Genomic DNA, 14,199 nt, shown 5'->3' with positions numbered 1-14,199 from the left:
TCTGCCGCTGCGTACATCAGATCGAAAGAGTCGCAGCGTCGTCCAAGCAGGAAAACGAACGAGAGATGTTCGACTCCGAGGAACCGGAAGTTTTACGACTCTCTCACTCAACCAACTACACTCGAATCGCTCTACCGCCTTCACGGACCCAAGTAGACCCTCTCGGCACATTCTAGACGCGCCCCCTTGACCAGCACTCTCCTCGTTCACTCGTTTGCAGTCTTCATCGCTAATTCGTGAAAGATGGCCGCTTCCTCGTCCTCTGCCATCCTGTTCACGGATGTCTTCGTCGTGAGCAATGTAGACAAAGGTGAGCTACACCCTCGGTGTATCCCTGCTTCCCCAAGAGCTACTGCTGACTGTCCCTCCAATTCGCTCAGATGGAAAGAAATTCGATCGAGGTATGCTACGGATCTGGCTCGGTTGGCAGCTGTTCAAGGTACTTAGCTCGTTTCTCTTGGTGTACAGTCTCGCGAGTGGCAGCAAAATCCAACAACCTCGAAATGAAACTTACTCTCGATGTGAGTTCCCTTTCGTTCTCTCCTCTCATTCCACTAGACGAGCTGACCCTGCATCTGCAATATAGATCAACACCGACTTGCTCGACCTACAAAAAGACATGAACTTCTCTCTCGCTCTCGCCTCGACTCTAAACCCTGAAGCAGATAAATCGAGTTCAGCCGCTGGTGGATGGAGAGCAGATATCGAAGGTGGATTAGCAGACGACTGGGATTATATCATGCATGGAAAAGTGAGCTCCACCTACGTCTCGAGCGTTCGAGACTGGAAGAGCTGATTTTTGGCGACGAGAGAACAGGTCTACAAATTCGACGAGGGAACGGCTGATGAAGTCACGGCTTATGTTTCGTTCGGTGGATTGTTGATGGCGTTGACGGGAAGTTATAGGCACGTTTCGGGAGTGACAGTCGGAGAATACATTTACCTCCTCGTGAGAAAATAGATCAATTCGCAATTTATACCCTCTGTCCTGAGTGCCGAGCGTCCCTCCGAAACGACTCCCATACATCCTCGTTTTCGGAGCGTAGAGCTTGAAGACGATTGCTCGGAGATGAGGCGAGACTGTGAAGTGGGAGACAAGCTTGAGACTACAAAGCACGCGTAACAAGAGAGGGAGAGTAGACCCGCGCGAGACGACACTGACTGTGCTACGCTGACAATCGCATTCCGCCGCGCGATCGCTGTGCTCGTACTCCCTCTCTCGGGAATCGATATGATTTCTGTCTAAGATTTCCTTTGTAGACTTAGCTGGTTTCAGGGGAATAGAAGGGTTGGATTGGGGTAGGGGGAGAAAGAGGGTTGAGGAGATTTGAGGTTGGAGAAAGGAAAAAAGCAGAAAAGGACTCAAGAAAAAAAGGGGGGAAACACGAAATGAAAAGAGAAAATTCAACAACTCAAACGGCAATAAAGCGGAGACGACGACGACGGGGGAGACGCAGCACGAAGATAAAGAATGAGGTAACGACCCAAAGAATAGAGAGATTATAACGGCAAACACGGTAGCTTTTGGGGTTTTGACATCTACTCTTGAACGTACTGTGAAAGTTGGAACCCTTGTCCAGTCAGTGATTGAGCCGCCGACTCGAGAGATCACAACGACTCACCTCCTCACCACCCTCTTGGGCGTACTCCTCGTCGTACTCCTCGTCAACTCCGGCAGCTTCGTATTGAGCGTATTCGCTGCACAAATCTTGCAAGTTGGATTCGGCTTCGGTGAATTCCATCTCGTCCATTCTGCGTAACGGCAAACCCCTATTCAGTGATCTGGATTCGCGTCTCTGAACAAGGAAAAGCCTTACCCTTCTCCAGTGTACCAGTGAAGGAAAGCCTTTCGCCTGAACATGGCCGAGAATTGAGTGTGAACTCGTTGGAACAGTTCTTGGATCGAAGTCGAGTTTCCGATGAAAGTGACCGAGAGAGGGATTCCCTTGGGTGCGACCTTGCAGTGAGCGGTTTGAGCTGCGTTCGGGATCCACTCAACGAAGTACTCGGCGTCTGAGAAGGGGCGCAAACGATTCAGTCACAGCAGAAACGTGCAAAGGATGGAGGAGTGACTGACTCTTGGTTTGAACGTTGCTCATGGCATCATCAATCTCACGCATCGAAACCTTCTCTCCCCTGAAGTAAGCAGCGACAGTCAAATACCTTCCGTTTCTGGGGTCGGCAGCGGACATCATGTTCTTGGCGTCGAACATTTGAGCGGTCAAGTCGGCAACGGTCGCAGATCGGAAAGATTGGTTCGACTTGGAGGTGAGAGGAGCCTGTAGAAATGGATTTTGGTCAGTTTCGTGCGAATTTGAGCATAGTTTTCCGCAGGAAGTAATCAGATAGCTTACACATCCAACAGAGAAGAAGTGGAGACGGGGGAAGGGAACCATGTTGACGGCAAGTTTGCGAAGATCAGAGTTCAAGAGACCGGGGAACTAAGTCATTCGAGAGTGTATAGATCAGTCACGGTCCCATTCTATGGAACAAGCGGATGAACTCACTCGGAGGCAGGTAGTGATACCCGACATGACGGTCGAAACAAGAGCGTTAAGGTCACCGTGAGTAGGAGAAGTGAGTTTGAGAGTTCGGAAGCAGATATCGTCTATCAACGTATGACGAGGATGATCAGTTCTCAGAACGATCTATAGTATGAGAGACAGAGAGAGACTTACAAAGAGCTTCGTTATCGATACAGAAAGTCTCGTCCGAGTTTTCAACGAGTTGGTGGACGGAAAGAGTCGCGTTGTAAGGTTCGACGACGGTATCGGAAACCTTGGGGGAAGGTACGACCGAGAAAGTAGCCATCATACGATCGGGGTATTCTTCACGGATCTTCGAGATCAAAAGGGTACCCATTCCGGATCCCGTTCCTCCTCTGCGCGATCGGAAAGAAAAATTAGTCAGGCGCTCAAGGATGGAATGCGCAGAGAGAGCACTCACCCGAGAGAGTGAGTAAGTTGGAAACCTTGAAGGCAATCACATCCCTCAGCTTCCTTACGAACAACATCGAGAACCGAGTCGACGAGTTCAGCTCCTTCGGTGTAGTGACCCTTTGCCCAGTTGTTTCCGGCTCCGGATTGACCGAAAACGATGTTGTCGGGACCTGTTACGAGGAAACGTGAGCTTCAATGGATGCGAAAGGAGAAAGGAATGGAAACTGACGGAAAAGTCCACCGAGAGGTCCAGATCGGATTACATCCATCGTTCCGGGTTCGAGATCGACGAGAACAGCACGGGGAACGTATTTTTGGTTTCCAGCCTAATCGAGAGTGAAGAAATATCGTGAGTTTCGCTGCATCCTAGTGGAACCTCGAATGTGGAACTTACCTCGTTGTAGTAAACGTTGAGCTACCACGATACAAAGACACGCGTTTCAAGCGGTCAGCAAGTCTGCCAAGGTTCTCATGCAATAGAAGTACTCACCCTCTCGAGCTGAAGGTCGTTGTCACCGACATATTGTCCAGATCCGTCGATTCCGTGTTCCTCGGAGAGAACTTCCCTGTAAGCGCATCACTCGAAGCGTCAGCAAGGCGTAAGATTCGTGACGCCTACGATGATGACTTACCAGAACTTGGTACCGATCTGAAAGTGGGTAGAAGAAGCGAGCGAGAAGAAACGGTTTGGTCAGTCAACGTTCGAAATATCGCACCTGATAGGCCCCTTCCTTCTACAGTCCTCATATATCTCTACTACATGCTCCTCTGCTGGACATAGCGAGCGTACGAAGCCATAGGTCGAGGTGTTCGACCACTCGAAACTCCTTCGTCGCCATTCAATCGAAACGACTCGAACTTACTTGGTTACCGCACTATAGACATCACAGAACAATCCTCGAGTCAGTACAGCTCACCCGACAGGCTCTACGAGGAGAGAGAAAGGGAATAGAACGCGTGTTTTCCCCCTTCCCCTCTCCCTCAATAGATTCCTCTATTCGATCGGGGGAGGAAGACTAACCTGTCCGGTTTGAAGGTGAACGATTTCTCTGTAATCAAAGACGAGTCGGGTTCAGTCAAGCGCGTAGAGACGAGAGTTCGAATGAGGGAATCTTACCGCATATTGCTGTTTCGAGAGAAAGGGAGGGACGGGATCAGCCGGTGGAACGGACGAACAGATGCGACGAGTTACTCACACGAAAGATAAAGAAACGAATGAAAGGGGAAGGAAGAGGAACGGAGAGGTGGAAGCGAGAGGCGTTGAGAGAGCGATTCGTTCTCCAAGTCCGAGAACACGAGCACTTATTTTGTCTGGTCTACGACTACTCTCTGAGTATCATAGATCCAGGGACGCCCTTTGTTCTGCAGTCAGAAATTATTACAACGTTCGACACGGAGGGAAAATAGCTGGGAAACGAGGACGAAGACGAGAGGAAAGCACAGTGTGTATGGGTATCGAGTAGAAGAAGGAAACAAACGAGATCGACAACGAAAGAGACGGGAAGACGGAAAGAGAGCGAGAAGCAAGAAAGATAGAAAAAGGAAAATTGGGCGAGGGTATCTACAAGTTGGAGGAAAAGGGGACGCGTTCAAGTCGGTATACGAATTGAGAACCGATTCGATAGAGCGATGGGTTGACCTAGATCAAACTAAGTTCGAGTGTCCACACTCTTCGTGCCCAAACTTTGATTTCTCGTTCTTCAGCAGTTCCAGCGTTGATCGTCAGATCAGTTGCGTCCCACCAACACTTACGCTATGCGCCGCCGTCTAAGTGTCAGTATGTGCTCGAAGGAAGACGTTGAAGCGAAGGAGGGGGACGTACAGCCGGTTTTCTCCAGAAGAGCAACAATTTCTGGGCGGTCGCAAGCTGTTGAGCGTTCACTTGAACTCCGCCAGAACCATCTTCGTCACTCGTCGTCGTCGAGAAGTTGTCGGCGACATCCCCGGTGGGACCTGAAGACGATCCGAGAGGAGGGTGAACGATTCCAGTCTTGAGGAGGACGAGAGCGATCGAAGCGATACAACAGCGGTTCGGTTCGAGAGAGCGGTATCCCCAGGTATCTTCACGTTCAAAACCACTACGAGTACGATTCGAGACGCGTCAGTAATGAAGGCGAGACGACAACAGAGAGAAAAGGTTTGAAAACTCACCTCATGCAAAGCATGTCAATCAAGTGTTGTTCGGCCACATTATTCTCCCGATTGACGTTTCTTTGTAACGCAGTAAAAATGCTCTTTCTCTGCAACAGCGCGTTCCCGCAATCCACCTTGAGTTTCAACAGCGCCTTGTTTGGTTTCCCATGTTCGTCCGTTCCCGCTACCTCTCCTCCTCCTGCTGCCGATTGCGTAACTACATCCGGAACTCCCTTCCCTTTCGGCGGGATCGCGAAGTATTCGAGTTCTTCACGAAGGACGATAATGGCTTGTTTGAGGAAAAGCGGGTTTTGCATATTCGATTGAGCGATCGGAGAAGTCAACGAGAGGTCTCGTCTAGGTCCATCTGGGAGACCGTAGAAAGAATCTTTCGCCGAGTTGAAGAAGTCGAGTACGAAGTCGAGGCATTGAGCGTCAAACTAGCAGCGAGAGGGGGAAGAGTTAGCTCCTTGACGGGGTTCTCGAGAGAGTAAAGACGGAGTGAGCTCACGTCAACGTAGTAGACATCTTCTTCTTCCTCGTCATCGATTTCTCCATCCGCTCTCGGTAGTCTCTGAGGACTGAGGACGACTCCGTTCGGAAACAGACACAAGAGAACTGATTCGGGTAGTTCCATCAACGCTTCACGCTCGAGGGATAGTCGGGTACCTCGTAGGTCCAACGAGACCTTGCTCGAGTTGCCGAATGACATGTTTGAGGGTGAGAGAGGGGGAAGAGATCGTCGATCAAAGGCGGGGAGGGTGGATCTCTGAGAGGGGGACGGCGCGGGATCGGATGGTTTGAATGCTGTAGCTGTAAGGTAGTCACACAGTAACGTCAGTCTCGGGTGTGCGTCCGCCTGAGTTGTAGAGAGCTCCTATCCCTCAACTCACGAATTCGAACAGTTGTGAATGATCTAACTGACCTTGAGCGTGGGACTGCTGCTGTCTTTGACTGTGCGTGCTAGCTTTACGGGGTCGATCGACTGATTGTAGCGGTGGAGCGGAGAAGGAGATAGGCTCGGATGAATTACTCTCGTAATTTCTCGCGTTGCTTCAGTGGACCGAGTTACGCTTGCCTTGCTAGCGTTATCTCCTTGAGTGAACGTCGGTCACAGATAGTATATTCTGGCGAAATAGAGTCAACTCCGCGGAGATATCTAACATTCTCCGAATGAACTCGTGGTGGGATGTCCAACGACACGAGCTCGTCTGCAAGCGAGTCAGGCTACTGATCGCCAGCTCAAGAGAAAAGTCAGTTGAGCGTCATGACTCAAACATTGGATGTCGCGGAGCGCGAGCGCTCTCTCCATTCCTCTACTCCTTCCACTTCGCCCTAATCTACCTGTGCCGGCTCAATCGATCTCCTGACGCCTCTCGAGCATCCGCCTTCCTACGGAACACGCTCACTGCCTCCCGAGAAGCGAGAAACTCACTAGACCGACCTCCTTCATCTCCCGCGCTTATCTCGCCTGTACTCTATACCTTCAGGATAGATCGCGCCTATCAGTCGATTGTGCATCAGCTATACAACTTCCTCTAGAGAACTCGACTCGTGAGCTTCTTTCCTCTTTCCTTATCGTCCTTGGAGCTCCGGAGTCCGCTGATCTTGAATCGCGATAGACGTCAATCGATCATGTATCAACACGAGCTCGATGAAACGGGTCTACCCAGAGAGCACACCGTCTGTGAGGATCTATTGCTCGCAATTCTCGAGCAGGCACCGTCGAAACAGCTCGTTCCCCTCCGTCGAGTTTCGTGAGTCCCCTTAGTCTTTCGTCCGCTCCCTCCAGCGACTGCTGACCATGTCGCGCCGCTATAACGCAGTCGCTTGTTTGGTGTCCTCGTCGACGAAGTCCTACGCGCGAGGTTCGTAAAAATGGCGACTTGTCAAGATACTGCGATCATCGTGAGCTTCCCTCCTCTTCCTGATGTGCTTTTCGAGGCTGACGAGGCTCTCTGAACTGCAGCTCGAATCCTGCGCACCTTACAACAGTCGAGAACCGTCTCGACAAGTACTCGTCTTTTCACACTTTGTCGATCCAGCTTTGCCCTTCGCAGCTATGGTTGCACACTTTGACGTCGCAACGAGACATCCTCATTACCTGCCTCTCGACGATAACGAGGTTTTTGCCAACAACATTCTTGGGTTAGTTCAGTCTCGTCCTGTCGCGATCCGCACAATGCTGACTCGTCGTTCGCCGATTTCGTAGGGTCACACTCGAAAGTATGGAACCGGCTCCTCTCGAGTTCCTCACGACTCAGCCGCGCACATTCAATATCCCTTACGCTCCATCGACTGGCAACGGGACCCTCCCCCAACGTTTCTTCTCTGATTTCTCCTGGCAACTCCCTCTCGCTTCTTCGCTTGACCGTCTCTTCCGAGATTGGTTTTGTCCCGAGTCACCAACACAGTCGAAGCAAGACCAGGGTGATCGTCGTTCATCGTTCGACTCGGCTGAAGGAGACGACGACGTTCTCTCGCGATCCCCTTCCTCTCGCGAGTCTACGCCTCCTCCAGTCGTCTCGACTCCCCCTCGTTCCCGTCTCCAACGTATCAACCTATCGAATCACTGGCCCACCTCTTCTCGAGTCCCCTCCGCCTTCGTCTCTGCTAGCCTCGAGTGTTTCTCTCACGAAGGAGCTCGACCACCCCCAGTTTACTTACTCGGTCCTCCTCCATCAGTCTGGGGGCCTCTCGAATTCGAATATTACTTCGATTCGATCTGTCTAGACGTTGGGAAAGTACTCGTTGCGGCGGAAGAAGGACTGAAAGGAAAACATCAAAGTCCTTTCGTTCTCTTTGCTTGATTCTGTTTTGCTAGACTCGTCACTAGGCTCATTATTCCTTAGACTCAGGCTCCTCTCACTCCCTCTCTCTATATATCTCAACTGTTTATACATCTACCGATTTGTTCTCTGCCCCTATTTGTTGCTTGTTATTCCTCATCCCATCTCGATCTATTCATTCATCTATCTCCTGATTTTTTATCTATCTCTCGCATCCATACATAGGTCTGTAACGTATTCATCGCTAGACTCAGAATCCGTACTCAGTCGAGAGCAAAGGCAGGCTATTATGGCAACATTGACAAACTGAAAGAGAACAAAACCCGCAAATCCTGTCTTTTTCACCGCCTACTGAAACTTCCCAAACTCGATGAGATTCTCTCCCAAGCTCCTTCTGCACCACCTCCCAAGATTCCCCCGCCTCCACCTCCAAGACTGACGCCGCTACTCGTCGGGAGGGATAATCCATTCGTGATTGCAGAGAAACCGCTTCCGACGCCTCCAGCGTTTTCGGATTGTTTCTTTGCTTGTTTCTGTAATCTGAAGCTTTGTTGGATTGATTCGAGTGAGGTGTCGAGGACTAGACCGCCTGTGATGATGCAATTCAGGAGTGTGTGAACCTGAGAAAACGGAAACAAGACGGTTTTAGCTGTAGTCTCCGGCGGAATGAGGAGGGAGCGAGGAGACTTACGTCGTCGAAATGGAAGATCAGATCTAGCTCGCATACATTCTCAAAGCATCGGTCTAGCGATTCGACGAAGACCTGAGGAAAAGCGACATAAAGTCAGAATCTCGAGCAGAGACAGTGAGAATACGCTTTTTTCGACGTACCTGTATCAGATCGAGGATCCCCAATTCGCTCTCACTCTGATCCACAACGAACGCAAAGTACAGCGTAGCGTAATGTCTGTAAATCACTCTCAATTCCTCATCCTCATCGTCCTCTCCGTCTCCAAGTCCACCTCCTAGTGCCGGCTCAGAGTCGCGAGTTTGGTCCTTGAAGAATCCGAATCCACGTGGTAGTTCGACAAAGTTGCAGAGGGTGTCGTCTCGAGGAGAAACGAGGTTGAAGATTCGAGAGAGGATCGATGCGCGAGTTTGAGGTGAGGAGGGCTATTGCGCGATGGGTCAGCCAGCTAGTTCCGCACTCTGGGGGATAGCTCGCGGGACTTACGGAGTAGAATTTGGTCAAACGAGGTTTGCCAGAGGTGTTGAAGATCAAGACTGAGAAGTGGGGAGGGAGCAGGATCAACCAGGGCTCGTACGGGGACATGTAGAGAGCTCAGACGTACCTGCATGGATCATGTCGATCGAAGCAGCAGGCGATCAGGGTCAGAGGCGAACGAGTCGGTGTAAAAAGTAGTTGGATGATGCATAGGTTCCTCTTCTCTCCTGACCATTCACTCGCCTTTGTGATTTCGACATGTCAGCCTACGGGACTATTTCAACACCGCAACAGAGCGTTCGCCTCGTCCCGCGGACCTACGCCCTCGCGAAAGAAGGAGAAGCCCTCACTTTATTCCCCGTTCGACGAGACTCAGTCCCTCAACCCCTCGTAGAGTACCTAGCACAAGTGTTCAACGACACTGTGGAAGACGGAAGAACTTATCCGCAACAGACCAAACTCACCCTTGAAGAATTCGTGAGTCGTCGAAATCGTGCTCTTTTCCTTGTCTTCGAGACCTCGCTGACTTGTAGCTCTCGATCAGTATGCATACTTCTTCGGTGAGTCGATAGTCCCTTTCACTCTGTCGACGCAAGTCAACGAGTGCTGATCAGGCGTTGGAAGGGCTCGATTAGCCGCCGATTGTTTCGTCGCGATCCGAGATGTTCCTCCCCCTTCACTATCGAGCGACGGTTTGGACCGCGAAGCCGACTTGTCGATCGACAAGATTATTGACGGACGAGAATTGAAGGACGCTGTCCTCGGAATGTACTGTACGTCCTAACCGCCCTCGGTTTTCAGGCGAAGATGCGTGCGACTGATCGTTTTGCATCCTGAAACAGACATCAAGGTTCGCTCAGCCAACACCGTTCATACTCTTGATTGCTGTTAACTGACCCGTCTCGTCTCTATCCATCGCTGCAGCCGAACTACCCAGGTCGATCTTCTCACGCAAGTCGTCGAGCTCGTTTCCAAGACTCTTGTCCCATCGAGCGCTAATCGATCGCTTTACTTCTCGTAGAACTGTAACGCCGGTTTCGTCGTGCCGGATCACCACCGCGGCCTTAGAATCGGTTCAACTCTCGGCAAATCTTACCTCCATTACGCACCTCTCCTCGGATACCGCGGCAGCGTGTTCAACCTCGTCTACATCTCGAACGTCGCAAGTGTACGGATCTGGGACGCTCTAGGGTTCAAACGAGCCGGGTTGATCCCGAAGGCAGGGTTGTTGAGGAATGCAGAGGGAACAGGGGAAGAGTATGTTGATGCGATCGTGTTTCACTACGACTTTACCGCCACACACAAGTGAGGATAAAACTTCCGATGGAGGCGATGGTGAACGTAGATGGATAACTTATCGATAGAACGGAAAAACAAACAACTACGAAAGAGTTTACAAAATCACGAGACGAAAGAGTTTACAAGGTCACGAGTGCGGAGGGGAGAATCTTCAGATAGCGTCCATCGTTGACGTTCGCCACTCAGCTCCGGCCTGAAATCGCCTTCGTTGCCAAGAAGATCCGTCTCAATCGATTCCATCTTCTCCTCGCCGCATTCTTCCCCGACTCTCTCTCCGCGATCTCAGCTTCAGTCACAACGTCGCCCGCGCCTCCTACTCCTGAGAGATCTCCGGTGTCGACTGAAGTGTTCGTCGAAGCGGCATCGGTAAGGCCGGTTTGGGCTCGAGACGAAGGTGGAGAAGGCGACGAAGAAGCGAACGGCACACCAAAGCGAAGACCCGCGGAGCTACTCGTTCGTCCCAATTCGACTGTCAGTTCGAACTGGCGAGGGAGAGCGAGCGATCGTCAACGACTCGAGGTCCAAGAGGAACAAAGAAAGGAGCACGAACCGAGACGCTGAACCCAGCACAACTCGTAAAAGGAGCGAGATCCATCGCTTCAGCGTCGATAACCCATTCTCGCAAGACCTCGACGGCTTGATGCTCTTCCAGGTTGAGCGATCGAACTGTGAGCTCAAAATCGTCTAGTCGATTTGAGAACACCATCCTCGTTCTGCTCACTTCGGCTGACCTACTCGAGTGTATCAAAGCTTGTGGGAAGACTGAGAACTGAGCGGGCGAGAAGGCGAGGAGGAGAGTCTCGTAGTCTGGTTCATTCGCCGTCGAAAGGAATCGAAACTTGCTCGAAATGCGCAAGACGGGGTATGGCGAAAAGTCGGGAGTTGATTTCGAATCGTCGAGATCGTATCTGAACCGCATCTGTGCGAATCGACTGAGTCAGCCTGGCGCAAGCTTCGAGAATAGGTAATGTGAACGCTCACCTCAGAATGAGTCAGGTCAAGCTGCCAACCTTCGATGAACCCTTCTACCTCCGAGCCAGTAGCGGTTCCCTCGTCTCTTCGCTCACTCCCTTGCGATCGACTCCCGACCTCGATCTCCAATCTAGCTTCTTCGAATTCCTCACAATTTGCGACGATGACATACGAAGTCTCGTACTTCCTCCCGTCTGCCTCCCGATGCGAGAAGGACTGAGGTAGAACGTCGTTTCTCGTGTGACATGTGCAACAGGTCGACGAGAGAAGGATCGTGATTACCCCATTCCATTTCGACGCCTTCAAGTCGATCGAAGAGGATAGTCTGAACAGCAGATGTTCCGTCGACGGTGCCGAACCATAGCGCGCTGTAGAGCCGGTGAACGTGAGTTCGACCGAGAGAGGCGAGGAGGGAGGTCGGAAGGACGGAAGGGAGATGGCGAAGGAGAAAGTCGATCCGGGAAACAAAGCTCCATCTGAAGTTCGTTCGAGCAGCAGAGATGGGAGAGACGAGAGGGGAAGGAGGGAGCGATTCGGGCTAGAGTTGACCATCTCCGTGAACCGAGCGGTTTTCGAGACCGAATTTTGACGTGCGACAGAAGTGATACGTCGTAGAATAGACGTAGGAACTGCTTGAGTATTGTCGCGACGTAGAGGTGGAAAGGGTGCGGCGTTGAAGAGCGCCGATTCGTCCGAAATCGCACTGCTTGTAGCATTCGAAGAGAATTCGTGATATTGAGGGTGCCGTTTCGTCGTTGGATCGGGTTTACGAGGGGTCACGGGCTCTTCTATGGATACTGGCACCTCCGAATGCGATAGGCTTGACTTTCGCGGGCTGCCTTGAGAGTGGAACGGAAGTAGGCTCGAGAAGGGAGGAGGTGAAATTGGGAGAAGTTGCTGTTCTTGACGATTTCTCAGACTTTGAGGCACGACCGAGCGTGCGAACCAGGTCTTCGATAACCGCCGAACGGCGAAAGGGTCATCATCCTCAAGCTACGAGACGACGTCAGCTGATTTCGAGCAATGATCTTTAAGATAAGACGATGACTCACGATTGGTATTCTTTCTCGCTTCCTCGGAGTCGTCAACATGCACAAGCAGTGTAGCGTATCTCGAAGAGGAACAGAAAGCTGACAGATGGGGTCAAGCGGAAAACAAAGACAAAGTGTCCCTTGTCTTCGCAACACGAACAAGGGGAAGATGATGTTGAAAGAGGTTTGTTCATTGCGAATCGTTCAGCAGCGATACTTTATCACTCCTGTCGACGCATTCTTGGAAGAGTAGCCAGAAAGCGGGAACCTGTACCGAACGGAACAAAAAACGAGAATGAGCTTGTTCCGCTTGATCGAAGTTCAGAGCTCTCATTTACGTCAAGTTGTTCCAAGACGAACACATTCTTGCCTAATGCTCCCCAACTTTCTCGATTGTTCGGGTCTGCTCTCCAGCTTGTGAGCTCCGGCGTCCGATAGTCGTACAGATCAACCGATGTCGTCCCTGCTGTATATTTCCCTTCGAGCTCGACGTCAACCCGGTAGCGTTTACCTTTGAAGAGCTCTGGTCTCGCGATGTAAGCGATGCAAAGCGGATCGTGAACGGGTGGACCGTCGACGAAATCGAAAACTTCGGCGTAGGTTTTCGCGAAGAAGTTGAGTAACGTCGAAAGGGAATACCGCAAGGGAGTGTGAATCTTCATCAGTCGGTCGTTATCTTCGGCGCAGAAAAGAGCTTGATGCGTGACATTGAGAGGCTGAAGAGATAAACGATGTGAGCGTTTTCAATTGGTGAAGGACTCGACGACTTACGGCGATAACGACCTTGACTTCTGCATCGAACACGATCGCGGCTGCTTCAGGATCGATAAGGATGTTGAACTCTGCCGTTGGAGATCGATTCCCTCGGCCCTCGGCGCCGCCCATCAGCACGATCTGAGAAATCTTCTCCCGTACGAGCTCCGGATAAAGCGAGACGAAGAGAGCGATGTTGGTGAGAGCTCCAGTTGCGACGAGCGAGAGCTGTTGTCCTTCCGGCAGAGCACGGGCGGTGGCGGCGATAGCTTCAACGGCCTTCTGCCCTTTAGTTTCTTCGACTTTGGCTCGCACTCTCGGATCATCTGCCGCGAGGAGGCCCTGCACACCACCAAGGCCGTCGTTCCCGTGTATTTCTGTAGATGACGACGAGGTATCGCAATCAGCGTTGAACGAATGGAGGAAAGCTCAAAACTGCACGTACCTGAGTCGTGTCTCACAGGCCGCAGGAGCGGCTTTGTCACTCCTGCGTAGACCTTGACCTTCCTCGACTGTTCTGCTGAGCCATAGGACAGGAGACATCGAGCAGCGTTCACTGTAACAGAGCTGTGATAGTCAGTTCCGATCTTTCAAGCGCGCAACGCTCTGTCTCCTCTGCTTAAATCTGCTGTAACTTCTCCTTCTATCCCGATACGTTCCATTGGATGACTCCCCGTGTCCCAACTGAGTCTCGCCTGAGGATCATGGCCCGAGAACTCACAAGTCGTGTTTTCGATTGAAGCGTTTCCATGTACCACCGATATACCCAGCAAGTGGATCTCGGGGAGATGCAGGGCGAGTAGAATAGCTATGGCGTCGTCGTGGCCTCTAAACGGTGAACGAGATTGAACGTTGCGATAAGCGTTCTGCTGAGGACAGCGAAGTGGTTTCTGTGACAGAAAGAGATCGCTCACGGATCGCAATCGAGCCATACGCTGTGTGTCGACATCTTTTCGGTGCGAGGTTGAGGAGTGAGAGAGCAAAAGAGATGAGAGATCCCTCGGCCGATTCACCAACCACGTGACTAAAACTCCGCGCATCCGCTCGGAGAACTCCTCGTTCGCGAGAGCGATCGTAGCGGCTCTTGTCTTTCACAGTAATGCCTGACGCGAAGAGAG

At 51.5% G+C, this 14,199-nt stretch overlaps 8 protein-coding genes across 8 annotated transcripts; 3 read left to right on the top strand and 5 right to left on the bottom strand.

The window, feature by feature from the left end:
* Positions 1-243: 243 nt before the first annotated feature.
* On the top strand, positions 244-961 carry RPB8 (DNA-directed RNA polymerase core subunit RPB8; the record flags this gene model as incomplete). Its single annotated transcript, XM_076629440.1, has 5 exons — positions 244-310; positions 381-401; positions 469-521; positions 587-751; positions 818-961. 5 exons carry the CDS (start codon positions 244-246, stop codon positions 959-961), a joined length of 450 nt encoding a protein of 149 aa, XP_076490562.1.
* A 578-nt stretch (positions 962-1,539) lies between these two features.
* TUB2 (beta-tubulin) lies at positions 1,540-4,061 on the bottom strand (the record flags this gene model as incomplete). The annotated part of the gene is made up of 15 exons (XM_076629439.1): positions 1,540-1,554; positions 1,623-1,752; positions 1,818-2,013; positions 2,078-2,279; positions 2,355-2,441; positions 2,508-2,608; positions 2,679-2,881; positions 2,947-3,109; positions 3,169-3,265; positions 3,334-3,354; positions 3,430-3,505; positions 3,572-3,588; positions 3,803-3,814; positions 3,961-3,988; positions 4,057-4,061. 15 exons carry the CDS (start codon positions 4,059-4,061, stop codon positions 1,540-1,542), a joined length of 1,353 nt encoding a protein of 450 aa, XP_076490561.1.
* Positions 4,062-4,578: 517 nt separating this feature from the next.
* Positions 4,579-5,784, bottom strand: WHI2 (Whi2p; the record flags this gene model as incomplete). The annotated part of the gene is made up of 4 exons (XM_076629438.1): positions 4,579-4,692; positions 4,762-5,017; positions 5,091-5,512; positions 5,584-5,784. The coding sequence occupies 4 exons, from the start codon at positions 5,782-5,784 to the stop codon at positions 4,579-4,581; spliced, it is 993 nt and encodes a 330-aa protein (XP_076490560.1).
* A 923-nt stretch (positions 5,785-6,707) lies between these two features.
* Positions 6,708-7,882, top strand: JCM6883_006939 (uncharacterized protein; the record flags this gene model as incomplete). Its single annotated transcript, XM_076629437.1, has 4 exons — positions 6,708-6,829; positions 6,899-6,980; positions 7,042-7,220; positions 7,285-7,882. 4 exons carry the CDS (start codon positions 6,708-6,710, stop codon positions 7,880-7,882), a joined length of 981 nt encoding a protein of 326 aa, XP_076490559.1.
* Positions 7,883-8,202: 320 nt separating this feature from the next.
* APS3 (Aps3p) lies at positions 8,203-9,166 on the bottom strand (the record flags this gene model as incomplete). The annotated part of the gene is made up of 5 exons (XM_076629436.1): positions 8,203-8,481; positions 8,553-8,624; positions 8,693-8,974; positions 9,036-9,085; positions 9,154-9,166. 5 exons carry the CDS (start codon positions 9,164-9,166, stop codon positions 8,203-8,205), a joined length of 696 nt encoding a protein of 231 aa, XP_076490558.1.
* A 118-nt stretch (positions 9,167-9,284) lies between these two features.
* Positions 9,285-10,335, top strand: SPT10 (Spt10p; the record flags this gene model as incomplete). Its single annotated transcript, XM_076629435.1, has 6 exons — positions 9,285-9,503; positions 9,571-9,586; positions 9,662-9,799; positions 9,869-9,876; positions 9,951-9,977; positions 10,048-10,335. The coding sequence occupies 6 exons, from the start codon at positions 9,285-9,287 to the stop codon at positions 10,333-10,335; spliced, it is 696 nt and encodes a 231-aa protein (XP_076490557.1).
* A 172-nt stretch (positions 10,336-10,507) lies between these two features.
* Positions 10,508-11,849, bottom strand: JCM6883_006936 (uncharacterized protein; the record flags this gene model as incomplete). Its single annotated transcript, XM_076629434.1, has 3 exons — positions 10,508-10,807; positions 10,876-11,244; positions 11,307-11,849. 3 exons carry the CDS (start codon positions 11,847-11,849, stop codon positions 10,508-10,510), a joined length of 1,212 nt encoding a protein of 403 aa, XP_076490556.1.
* A 669-nt stretch (positions 11,850-12,518) lies between these two features.
* JCM6883_006935 (nucleoside hydrolase) lies at positions 12,519-14,030 on the bottom strand (the record flags this gene model as incomplete). Its single annotated transcript, XM_076629433.1, has 6 exons — positions 12,519-12,596; positions 12,667-13,044; positions 13,100-13,458; positions 13,527-13,637; positions 13,803-13,909; positions 13,996-14,030. 6 exons carry the CDS (start codon positions 14,028-14,030, stop codon positions 12,519-12,521), a joined length of 1,068 nt encoding a protein of 355 aa, XP_076490555.1.
* Between the last annotated feature and the right edge of the window lie 169 nt (positions 14,031-14,199).

This window comes from Sporobolomyces salmoneus, assembly GCF_050403485.1.
Source record: "Sporobolomyces salmoneus JCM6883 DNA, S_salmoneus_JCM6883_v1_ctg5, whole genome shotgun sequence".
NCBI classification, from domain to species: Eukaryota; Fungi; Basidiomycota; class Microbotryomycetes; order Sporidiobolales; family Sporidiobolaceae; genus Sporobolomyces; species Sporobolomyces salmoneus.
The sequence above is the reverse complement of the archived record's forward strand: the minus strand, read 5'-3'. Positions and strand labels throughout refer to the sequence as shown.